Source organism: Pezoporus wallicus, unplaced genomic scaffold (assembly GCF_028554395.1).
Source record: "Pezoporus wallicus isolate ANWC-B61680 ecotype Strahan unplaced genomic scaffold, APGP_CSIRO_Pwel_v1 contig_13178, whole genome shotgun sequence".
NCBI lineage: Eukaryota > Metazoa > Chordata > Aves > Psittaciformes > Psittacidae > Pezoporus > Pezoporus wallicus.
This window is the reverse complement of record NW_026641245.1, coordinates 602,195-614,046: the sequence shown is the minus strand read 5'-3', so window position 1 is coordinate 614,046 and position 11,852 is coordinate 602,195. Positions and strand designations below refer to the sequence as shown.

At 69.8% G+C, this 11,852-nt stretch overlaps 1 protein-coding gene across 2 annotated transcripts; it reads right to left on the bottom strand.

The window, feature by feature from the left end:
* Window positions 1–246: 246 nt before the first annotated feature.
* Window positions 247–11,580, bottom strand: SEMA4B (semaphorin 4B). Of its 2 annotated transcripts, none has more exons than XM_057422697.1 (15): window positions 11,554–11,580; window positions 7,335–7,518; window positions 4,703–4,863; window positions 4,358–4,420; window positions 4,166–4,264; window positions 3,974–4,085; window positions 3,730–3,846; window positions 3,495–3,652; window positions 2,855–3,036; window positions 2,629–2,779; window positions 2,320–2,530; window positions 2,128–2,243; window positions 1,806–1,969; window positions 1,626–1,720; window positions 247–1,519 (listed from the first exon to the last, which is right to left on the bottom strand). In XM_057422697.1, exons 2-15 carry the CDS (start codon window positions 7,435–7,437, stop codon window positions 744–746), a joined length of 2,508 nt encoding a protein of 835 aa, XP_057278680.1. In that variant the 5' UTR covers window positions 7,438–7,518; window positions 11,554–11,580; the 3' UTR covers window positions 247–743. The 2 variants fall into 2 exon arrangements, with proteins under 2 accessions (XP_057278680.1, XP_057278678.1); XM_057422695.1 differs by lacking the exon at window positions 11,554–11,580 and adding an exon at window positions 8,950–9,126.
* Between the last annotated feature and the right edge of the window lie 272 nt (window positions 11,581–11,852).

The following is an 11,852-nucleotide window of genomic DNA, read 5'->3' as shown; positions in this document are numbered from 1 at the left end:
CATCGCTGCAATGACACGCAGCCTCATCCCTGCAGAGCCTCGACTGCCCCAGCCCAACGCACAGCCAAGCACACGGGAACTTCGCAGACCAGATCCGAGCTACAGCGCATCCCTCCTGTCCCGTCCATCTGTCCGTCCCTGTCGGGGTGAGGAGCAGCCGGCCAAGGGCAGGCTTCCCCCCGTCCGCAATGAGAGCTGGACACGGCCTGCCCCCGGGCTGGTGCCGCCGCAGCAGCACACACGGTCCAAAGGAGACACCTGGACTTTATATAAAAACCACAGACGTTTCTGCACACGCACGAGGGCGCGGGGGGAGCCCCTGCCCGGACACGATTCACATTTCCAACGTATTAAAAACAAACCAAGCACAGACACACAGCACATGCCCGGCCGCGCGCCTGGCGCCGGTCCTGCGCCGGCACATCACAGTGAGTCGGGGCGCGAGGGGCTGCAGCCGCCCCTCCTGCCCTCTGCATAGAGGGGCTCCACAGAGCCAGGGCGAGGCACCGTGTCCATCCCCGCTGGGGGGAACGGCCCGCAGGCCCCCAGAAGGCACGTGGTGCCCCTCGCTCCCGGAGCCGGAGCAGCAAAGGTGATGCCCGGGAGCTCCGGGGCAGCCGAGCCCCGCACTGGAGCGGGGCCGGGCTCCGGGCATGCACACACAGACAACACGGACCCGGCTGCGGTCCGCACGGCTCAGCAGAGCAGCGGTGGTGTCGGGCTCGGGCCTGGCTCCTGTCCCGTCACACCACCGAGTCCTGGATCTCGGAGCCCAGGCGCACCCGGGGTCTTTGGCAGGCTGGAGACACCTCCACAAAGCTGTCCCGGACGTGGAGGGGCCTCTTCTCCGACTCGGAGAAGGCGCGTTGGGGGCCGGGGGGCTCGTGCACGGGGGTGCTCACGATGTAGTTGTCCTGCAGGGCCTGGTAGCCCTTGTGCTCGGGCGCTGCGCTGGGCAGGCTGCTGCCGTTCAGGGGCAGGCTCTCCACCGGCTTGCGGGGCGGCTTCTGGTGCCGGCCGGGGTCGCTGGGCTCCAGCAAGGCTTTCATGCCGTCACGGTGCCGGTGCAGGAGGAAGAGGGCCAGCACGAGGACGGCGGCGGCGAAGAGCACGCACATCACCAGGAACTCGGTCCAGTAGGTCTTGCCGTCCAGCCGTGCCGCGGCGCTGCCCACAGCCGACGTGCTGCGCGACGTGCTGACCGTCTCCAGGGCGTCCCGGCCGGTGGCCGCCTTCCTGGCGGGGTCTGGCGGCGCGCGGGGCAGCTCCTGCACGCTCACGCAGTAGCTGGCCATGAGCTTGCGGAATCCCTCCTCCAGCGACCAGCACTCGTAGGTGCCGGCGCGCTCGGGGCTGCCCACCAGGATGAGGGCCCCGTCGGGCAGCACCAGGTAGGAGGCGTTGACGGGAGCCCCGTGGTGCAGCCACCGCCGCGAGGCCAGGTTGGAGAGCAGCTGGCACGGCAGCGGCCGCACCGCGTTGGGCGGCAGCAGCACCCGCTGGCACGGGGCACCCGAGGCTGCGGGGACACAAACCATGGACACGTCGGTGAGTGGATGGGGCTGCTGAGTGATGGGAGCACTGGGACAGCTCGGGCTGGCAGCAGCCCCACGGCAGGAGCTCACCTGGGGGCAGGAGGATGCGGGGACGTGGCTGGGAGCTGTTGGGCAGTGGGCAGAGCCGTTCCGTGTCAGCATCCTCGATGTCCTGTGCCCAGAGACTGCAGACAGAGAGCGGTCAGGGCAGTGGGGTGCTGCAGGGTGCTGCAGCGGGGTGCTGCAGGGTGCAGGGGATGCAGCACTTACTGGGGGTGTGCTGGGGGGTGCACGGTGGCACTGCGGCAGGCACCCCGGCTCCAGGCACAGAAAGGGTCCCGCGCCAGCACGCACTCCCCACAGCTGCGGTACAGGCTGCAGTTGGCAAAGGGAACCTGAGCCACTGCTGTGTAGGTGGCTGCATACACCAGGCCCTAAAGAGAGCAAACAGTGGGGTCAGTGGGAACCATGCAGAGGGGGTGCTCCTGCAGACCCCAGCGCGCAAATAGGGGGTGCTCCTGCAGACCCCAGCGCACACATACGGGCTGCCCCACAGCATCCCACCCCCAGCGCGCCCGTGCCCGGCTCCTGCCTGGTCCTGGTCCAGCAGCAGCTGCAGAATGGGCTGTCCAGCGGGGAAGAGGCGGATCTCCTCGATGATGTGCACGCCGTGGTTCACACGCACGGCCTTGTGCAAGCGCCCGTCGTCTGCAAAGACAAGGACGGCGTTGAGAGGCGATGGGGGCACCCGCAGCACCGGCCCCCGCCCTGCGGCGGCACCCACCCGTGCCCAGGAAGAGGACGTCATAGGTGCCGTGCAGGCCCTGCGTGCGGTGGACGCTGATCTGCTGGTAGCGCAGGCGGCTCTGCAGCAGCAGTGGCTGGCTGCGCACCGCGCTGTCCATCAGGAAGTGGTCCTTGATGAAGTTCAGCACCCGGTCCGGCATTTGGAGGGAAGAGTTGATCTTCAGGTGCCGTGTGTGGCTCGTGACGCACTGGGGACAGAGGACGGCGCTCAGCTGGGGCACGGGAGGCAGAGCACGAGGGGCTGCCCCACATCCTGCACTTGGGCAGGCTCTGAGGAGGCACTTACAGTGCCCGGCCGGGGCTCTGGCACGGGGCCGGTGTCCGTGTACCACTGCTGCGTCTCGCGGTTCACCTCCTTGTAGAGCCCGCCGAAGGCTCGCTGCACGCTGCGCATGGGGAAGGCGCACACGGCCGAGCTGCCCAGCCCGCCCTTGTTCCTGCCGGGGTAAGGCACAGATCAGGCACCCCGGTTCCGCCGAGCCTCCACCCCGCGGGCCCTGCCCACTGCTCACCACTGCGAGGTGAAGACCCCGTAGAAGAGCGTCTCCCTCCAGCGCAGCTCCGCCGGGGTGAGCACGAAGATGTCCTGCAGCACGTTGAAGGGGAAGCCGTCCTCGGGGTGCGAGCAGAGCAGCTGCGCCTTCAGGAAGGTCGTCCACCGCCGCTGCAGCACGCGCTCGCCGCCCTGGTCCCCCTGCGCGGCACAGCGGGTCAGGGCGCGGTGCCACCCACCAGTGGGACCCCCCTGGGCTGGGACAGCGGAGCAGGGTCTGTCTGCCTGTCCATCCACGCAGCAGTGCCGAGGCCCCAGCAGAGCAGCCCCGGTGTCAGGGAGGCACAAGTGGGCAGGCTCCGATGCACCCGGGGGAAGGGAAACATGACCCGAGAGGAGGACGGGTCTTGTGTCCCCTCGAGCGAGGGGGCAGAGGAGATGGAAAAGGGTCACTGACACCAAAGATGCTGGTGGGAGCAGCAGGCTCGAGCCTCAGCTGGGTGATCTGGAGCCATAACTGCCCCAGAGGGGTCTCCCATGGGCACTGGTCCTCCCCTGGCTGTCCAGGAACCGGAGGATGGAGATGTGCAGGGTGGTCCCACATCCCCACACACCCCGCTAGCGACACCCCGGGCACATCCCCGCTGCCCTGTGCCCACCTTGCACACGCGCGCTATGCGGGACACGATGGTGTTCTCAAAGTAGTCGAACTCCTTCCCGGTCTCGCTGAAGAAGAAGTAGACCTTGTCGTCGTCACCCTCGGGGTTGCCGGCAGGCAGGCTCTCCCGCAGGTAGGCTGAGCCCACGAACACTGGGTCTGGGGACACAAGCACCCTCAGCACTGGCCCCACGCCTCCCCCAGCCCAGGGCACGGAGACCCGGTCCGGCTCTCACCCTGCAGCCAGTTGAGGGAGTTCTCGGTCTTGAGGGCGATGCGGCTCTCCTGGCTGCGGTAGATGGTGGGCTCGTTGCCCTGGAAGTTGCTGACAGTCCCAGCGTAGAGCTCGCCGTCTGCCAAAGAGACGCTCCCGCTGGGACCCGGCACGCGCCGCCGGCACAGCCCCGCTCCCGCCAGGGTCCGTGCTCAGCCCGGTTCAGCCGGGCGCTGCCAGCAGCATGAGGGTCCCGGTGGCCTTACCGACCATGACGGCCGTGGAGCGGTACTCGGGGTCGAAGGGGCAGCGTCCCTTCCCGTCCTCCAGCAGCACCTTCCCCGATGCGTCCCGCTCCAGGCTGAAGTGCTGCACGTCCTGCAATGGGAGCGGGCTGTGAGCGGCAGCGCCGGGGTCCCGCAGCAGGGATCACCCCAGCACCCCCCGCCCGTGCTCACGATGTAGGCGCAGGCCGGGCTGAAGGCGCAGGTCCCGCACGTGTAGAGGTGGGTGCTGTTCAGCCGCAGCAGCATCTTGATGTAGTTGTGACAGTCCCTCTGCATGGTGAGAGCAGCCGGCTCAGCCTCCCGCCCGCACGCCCCATGGCACATCCCACTCGTGCCACGGCACAGGCACGCAGGGCGGCTCACCTGCGGGTCCTTGCCTTTGAACACACACTGCCTCTTCTTCTCCTCATCGGCGCTCCACGGCAGCTGCAGGGAGGGGACAGTCACTGCGAGCCCCCTGCAGCGCAGCACCCTGGGCTGGCAGAGCTCGTCCCCACCATCAGCGTCCTCCCCACCCCAGTCACGGTGGTGAGGCAGCCGCTGACTGGGGCCAAGCACCCCGATGACCACAGCGGCTGCTCCACACTGTCCCAGGCAGCTTCTGAATGTGCAGCAGCTTGCAGAGACCCCGAACGCTGCCAGCGAGGGGACCCTTGCATTGAGATGTCCCTTCCCGAGGTCCCACACGGGGCTCAGCCTCATCCTCACCCTGCGTGCCGATGCCCCAAGCTGGAAGTGGCTGGTGTTGATGGCGACAAGCACCTCGCGAGCCCCCACATAGAGGGTGCTGCCATCGGGGCTGAGCAGCAGGGCTGTGTAGTTGGTCACACCGGGCACCTCGAACCGCTGCACAAGGCGCTCCTCTGAGTCTGCAGAGAGAGAGTGACCAGCATCAGCCCCGCGCAGCCCCCAGCACTCAGCACCCAGAGCTGGGGACCCCCCGTACCGCTCCTGCCCTGAGCCTCTGCTTGGCACAGAGCTGCCAGGGCTGGACCTGGCACACACAGCACCGCAGTGACCGTGCATGGCCACAACAGCACCGGGGGGCAGTCAGAGCCACTGCCTGGTCCCGGCCACAGGCACAGCCCCAGTGCACGCGGTAGCAGCCGTGCCCGCCCCGGGCACCACAGCCAGGGCCACGCTTGTCCCTTCACGCACAACCCCGGGTGACACAAACGACCCAGCCTGGCCCCACAAGCGCCCCAGCTTGCGGCAGGGAGGGACGGGCACCGGCACCGGGACCTCGCACCCGCACACCCGTGGCTCCTGCAGCTGAGTCACGGAGCGCCCGTCCCGCGTGGGTGGCCTGGCCCCGGAAGCCCTTCCTCTGCTCCGCTCCTCTGCTCCACTCCGCTCTCCTCCTTTCCTCTCCTCTGCTCTCCTGTAGCCGCTCTGAATCAGACGGGCCCGGCTGTGTCAGCGGAGGTGTCACCCTGAGTCATGCTGCCAACACCCTCGCTCCTGACACCCCTGTGCCCTGGGGACACCCCGACCTTCCACGACCCCCTGCCTGCTCCGGGGTCAGCCCCAGGGCTCCCATGAGCCCTTCCTCTGTGCAAGCCAGCTCAAAGACTCGAGGTGCTGCAGTGCCGGCGGTGCTGCGGGGCAGGACCCTGCTCCTTTCCCCATCCCCGGTCACTCCCCAGGTCCCGGTTACCACTGCGCTGGGCAGCATCTCCCCCATCCTCAGGAGCCTGGCATGAGCCCCAGCTCTCCTGCAGCAGCACAGAATGATGCTGACCCCCAGGGCACCATCCCACGAGGGGTCCTGCGCCCCAGCTTCACGGTAATGCTGACCAATGTGGGCACAGCCCAGTGCAGGCAGCGGAGGGGCAGTGGGGGCCCCTGCACCCCGCATTGCCATCCCAACCCGGGGAGCTGCAGGAGCTTGTGCTGGCTGCCAGGGGACCTGTTAGGACAAGACCTGCTTCTTCCAGACAAACCTGCTGGAGGCACATCCAGTGCTTCCAGGGGAGCAGCTCCCAGCTCCTCCCTCCCACCAACTGCAACCCCAACACGGCCATGGCCCCCAGGAGCCAGCACCGGGAACACGCAGCCACCAGCAGAGCCCTGGGCACGTGCCCCCCAGCCCGCCCCACCTGGCAGCGCTGGGATCCACATCAGGACCCCAGGAGCAGCCCCTGAGCTGCAGCCCCACAGCCACAGCAGCCTCTGCAGCTGGGCAGAGCTCAGCCAGAACCGGTCTGTGCAGGCAGGACCAGGCAGCACGGCTCGACGCGGCGTGGCACGGCATGGCACGGCGCCGAGCGGGGCCATCCCATCCAGCTCGGCGGGTCCCACATCTGCTGGTGCCACCACAGCCGCGGCTGTCGGTCACGGGAGCATGTGGCGGGGCCACGTCCCTGCTGGTGAACCACAGCGCGTCGAGCCAGGGAGCGCTCCCAGCTGCCCGCATCCCGCTGCCAGCGCAGCCCAAACCACGGCACCCTCCCAGGCTGCCCCACAGCCGGATTTAGCCACCTTCTGGCAGCGCGGCTGCCACAGACACACATGGGCGGCCCCCACTGTGCCACAGCCCCAGCGCTGGGTGATGGAACTGGGCCCAGCAGCTGCTGGTGCTGACCCCAAGCTGCCCATGGAGCGTGTCCTGCTGCTCACCCACCCTACACCAGCCCCGGGGAGCTCTGCAGGGCGAGCGGCGTCTGTCTGCAGGACGATATTCCTGGCAAGGGGCTCTGCCTGGCCCAACAGCCCCCTGCCTGCCCCAGTGCAGCCCCAAGCCCTGTCAGAACCACGCTGCTGGTGGGGCTGCAGCAGGTCCTGGAGCAGCCTGCAGCTGAACACAGGACAGCAAGAGCCCCAGCAACACAGTGGGAGGGTAGGGCACCCACAGGCCCCCAGCTGCCCATTAAACAAGGATAAAACCACGCACGAAGCAGGCAGAACCCCTGTGCCTGGCTCACCTCATCCCATGCTCACACAGGATGTGGGGACAGGAGCACCCCTGGGTGCCCCGGACCCATGCAGGGTCCCAATGCAGAGCTGCATGCACCCCTGCTCCCACCTGCAGCACACACAGTCCCGCGGCTCTGCCCCATCCAAGCAGCCCGACCCCAGCCCTCCCTGCTGCATCCCATTGCTGGGACCCTGCTGCCCCGGCCGTGCCCCGCTGTGGGCCACGGGCCCCGGCATCCTGGGCAGGCTGGGAGGCTGTTGTGCAGCCTCAGCACCGACGGCTGTCACAAGGCGTTTCCACGCTGCCGCCCCGTCCCGCAGCGTGGGGAGCCCCGGGGCTGGGCGGGATGCTCGGTAACTGCGGGGGGACAGGGACCCGCCGGAGCCCCCTGGGACGGACACCCTCGAGAGCGCAGACACTCACCGTAGGGCAAGCTGACCCGAGGGACGGGCTCCTGCGCCGCCGAGAGCACCAACGCCGTCAGCACCGAGTGCGCCAGGACCGGCAGCACCGGCAGCGCCGCCATCCCGGGCGGGGCCGAGCCGAACCGAACCGAACCGGGCCGGGCCTCCGCCGCCTCCCGCGAAGCCGCCCGGACGCTGCTGACCTGCGGGGAGAGACTGCCTCAGCGGCGGGGCTCGGTTCGGCTCGGCCCGGCCCCGCCGCCCGCCCGGCGCCGCCCTCGCCAGCCCCGGCCCCGGGGCTGCCCGTCCGCCCCCCCAGGCACCGGGGCGGGGCGGCAAAACAAGGACACATCCCCGCAGCACCGATTCCAGCCCCGCCGCACCGACCCCTCCGTACCGGGCCGCACAGACCCCACCGGGCCAGGCTGCCCAGAACCGGCCCAACCGCCCGGTACCGATCCAGGCTGCACCCGTGCGGCGCGAGCAGCTCGGAAGAGGAGGCGGCCGCTTCCCCTCCAGGACCGCCCCCGCCCCGCCCCTCCCCGCCCAGGCAGCCCCGGGGGTCTCCCGGTGCTGCGAGCACCCCGGTACCGTGCCCCCGCCCCTCCCGGGCAGCCCCTGCCAGCAGCACCTGGTCCTGGTGCCGGGGGCCGCTGTGTCCCCTGCACCGGCAGCGGCGGCGGGTACCGGCACAGGGGCGGGGAGGTCCCTGCACCGGCAGCTCCCTCCCCGCAGCGGGGAAACCGACCGGCCTGGGATGCTGGGGTCGGTCTGTCTGTCCGGGGGGTCTGTCTGCCCGGGGCAGCTCACCCCAAGGCTGCAGCCAGAGCCGGTGGCCGTGCTGGGGGCTGCTGCTGCTCCAGCAGTCCCCAGCTCCAGCTTTGCTCCAGCTCGGCTCCCTGCAGAGCCTTTCCTCGGCTGCCCTGCGAGGCGCGGGCCGGGGTCCCAGCCGGGGCCGGGGTCTCTGCTGGGGGCTGTGGTCTCTGCTGGAGCCGGGGCTGCTGCCCTGCACAGCCCCGTGCCCCCTGCCCTCCCTCAGGAGCGATGGGCTCGCACGGGACACGGCACAGCCGGGCAGCGGGACCCCCGTGCCAGCCCCACTACGGGGCAAGGCTCCCCGGCACTGATGTCCGCGCAGGGCAGCCCCAGGTACACGGGACAAGTCCCCGCCAGCTGCAGTGCCCCATCCCGGGGGACTCCGGGATGAGCGTGGTCCCGGTGGGGCCGCAACATGGGCACGGCCCCGAGCGGGACCCTCTGCCCGGACCCACGGTGGGCTCCGCACCGCGGGAACACGCAGCCCCCGGCAGGAGCAGACCCCGCAGAACCGCCGCTCGTCCAGCGGTTGCCACGGCAACGCGATATTAATGACAGCTCCTGATTTTGCCATGGCAACGGGGGGAACGGGGTCTCCCCTCGCCGCGGCAGCTCCCCCGGGGCCGGGGCTGCCCATCACCAGCCTCCCCGCGCCGGGCACAGCTCCATGGCACCCTGCTTGGCCAGGCCTGGCTCAGGTGCCCCCGGCCATCGCCACCACACCAGTGGGACCCCCTGTGACCTCCGTGCCCCTGTACAGCCCTGCCCATGCTCTCCCACTCGGCACTGCCGGAGGGTGCCGGCTGCCCCTGCTGTACCTGGTGCCCAGGGGCTGGTGCCGCCGCTGGTGCCCGGCCTCCCTCGTCTCCTGGCTCCCTTCCTGCTCCCGCTGTGCTCCCAAAGGTGACGTCCCTTCCTGGGGCCGGGGACAGTCCCGCCAGCTCCACCCCACCGGCCTTATCAGCACCCTTTGCCCGGGAAGTGCCACAGACGGGACAGGGCTCTGCGTCATGGAGCCCAGCAGGTCACCATCACCCTGCGTGGGATGGGAGCAGACACCCACAGCCACGGCCCCTCCGCCCCACGGCACCCGGGGGGCACCCACGGGACCCTGGGGGCCCAGACTCGCCTGTGCATGGCCATGTGAGCACCCATGCAACACCCCTGTCTAATGGCACGCGGCGATGGGAGCCCCATGGGGAGGCCAGAGGCTCTTGGGGCAGGCACAGTGTGCAGGCAGGGAGGGAGGCAGGGCACAGGCAGGGGGGACAGGCAGGGAGAGCAGGCAGGGAGGGCAGGGAACAGGCAGTGGAGCGAGGCCAGAGCTGTGCCTTTAAGCGTGGCGGCACTCCCCACGGTGCTGGCAGCCAGGCCTGTTTACCACAAACTCCCATTTATCTCCTCCGCTGGCCCACGCAGGCTGCCAGCCCTGCCAGGGCACCCTGCAGCACCCTGCCCTGCACGCCCAAGCCCGCATGTGCAGGTACCTGCACGCACAAGCACCGCAGCCCCGCCGCTGTCCCAGCCTGCAGCCATGGCTCGAGGTGCAGCTGCAAACCCCATGGCCTGGGGTCACCGGGCAGGGGCAGTTCTGCACCCAGTTCCCACGCCAGCCCCATTCCTGCGGGCAGTGGGTCCTAGGAAGGCGGCTGCGGAGACGGAAGCTGCTGCCTGCAAGGAGCAGGGCTGAGGCTGCCTGTACCCTGCTGCTGCTGCTGCCTGTACCCTGCTGCTGCTGCTGCCTGTACCCTGCTGTTGCTACTGCCTGCGCCCTGCTCTGCTGCTGCTCCCTGTGTGCTCATGCCTTCTGCCTGCTGCCTCAGTTAAGGCAGTGGCACAGGCAGCAGCACAGACACAGGCAGAGCACAGGCAGCAGTGCAGGCAGAGCACAGGCAGCAGCGCACAGAAGAGGCAGAAGTGCAGGCAGAGCACAGGCAGCAGTGCAGACACAGAACAGGCAGCAGTGCAGACACAGAACAGGCAGCAGCGCAGGCAGAGCACAGGCAGCAGCGCAGGCAGCAGCACAGACACGTCTCCTGCTCAGACCTGCAGCTGCTCACTTGCAGCCCACACACTCAGGCTCTTCCTTCCGACCCACGTCTCCTGGGGCTCACACCCCCCCGGCTCGTCTCTCTCCTGGAGGCTGTCAGACAACCCCGGCCCCCCCAGCCACTGTGCACAGGCGCAGAGAGGGAGCCCTCATGCACTCACGCACCTGCAGCTGCAGGCTCTGGCCCTGCTGGTCCCACAGATGCTCCAAGCGCCGCTGCTCAGCACCAGGAACCCCACGTGTCCCCAGCACCCAAGTGCTGCGGGTGCTGGCAGGAAGCAGCACACAAGGCTCTGCTCCCAGCCCCAGCAGCTACAGGAGAGGCCTTCAGCAGGACGAGGGGCAAGTGTGGGGCAGCCTCCAGCCTGGGGTGAAACCTGGCACTGGCCCTGGTGCAGGGCCCGTGGGGCACCCTCTCCATCTCACAGGCACTGGCAGTGCCACCCTCCCGGGCCCAGGGGCTGCAACCCTGCTGCCTGCCCCTCTGCAGCCAGCTCTGACCACACTGCCAGGACCTCCTGACCAGGGTGCTGATGTCCAGCAGCAGCACAGAGCCAGCCCCACACCACCCCCTTCACCCCATGGAGTGACAGGGTACCCCTGGACTCAGCCTGCCAGGCACCACACGAAAGCACCCATTCCATTGCTCCACTGCCCCCTGTACCCTGCTTCTGCATGTGAGGACTATGGGGTATGCAGGACCCATCGGAAACAGAACCCGTGAGCACCCCTCAGTGCTCGCAGTGAGCTCTGAGCGCAGGCACCACTGCACACCAGGGTGCAGGAACTGGGGGGGTGCGGATCCCTTCCCAACCATCGCTGGCCCCATGGAGCCCACGAAGAGGGTACTGGGCTCCTCTTGCCGCTCCGTGGCACCCTCGCAGCGGTGCTGCCTGGCGCTGGGGGTGCCAACCCCAGCAGCAGCCCCAGTGGGAGCCCCACGGCCCATGCGGCCGCGGCCGCAGCCCAGCCGGGCACCGCGTGTAACACACCCGGCACACGGGAACAACCCCTGGGATCAGCCCTGCGGGAAGAGCCCCGCGGCACCGCTCCCCCCGCGCCGGCACCCAGCGCACCCGTGTGAGCGCTCACACGCGCACACGCACACGCACTCTCCCCATGCACATCCTCCCATGCACACGCACGCACTCTCACACCCAGGCCCTCGGCCCCACCGCCCTGCACACCCCCATAGACCCCGCACCCCCCATGCACGCCCTGCACACGGCGGCACAGGAGCCCTCGCCAGAGCCGTGCTCACACACACGCACGCAGCCGCCCCTGCACACCCGCTTGCACGCACACCGCGCCCGCAGCCCCCCCGTGCCAGGTGCCCCCCGCCCGCAGCCCCGTCGCGCCGCCCGCTGCTCACCGCTCGGCGGCGGGCCCGGCTCGGGGGGTCCCCGCCCGCGGAGGGCCCGGGGCGGCTCCGGTGGCTCCGCCCGCCGCTCACAACAAAGGGGCCGCCCCGCCCGGCCGCCCCCCAACCCGCCCCGGCACCGGGGCCCCGCCTGCCGGGGGGGGTGGTCCCGGCTCGGGGGGGTCGGTCCCGGTCCTGGCGTGCGGGAGCTGGGGGAGGCCTTGGCACTCCCGGCGGGGTCCCGGTGTGCGGCCGGGGTGGGGTGATGCTGGTGCTGCCCCCCCACCCCGCCCCGCAGTGACGGGCTCAGC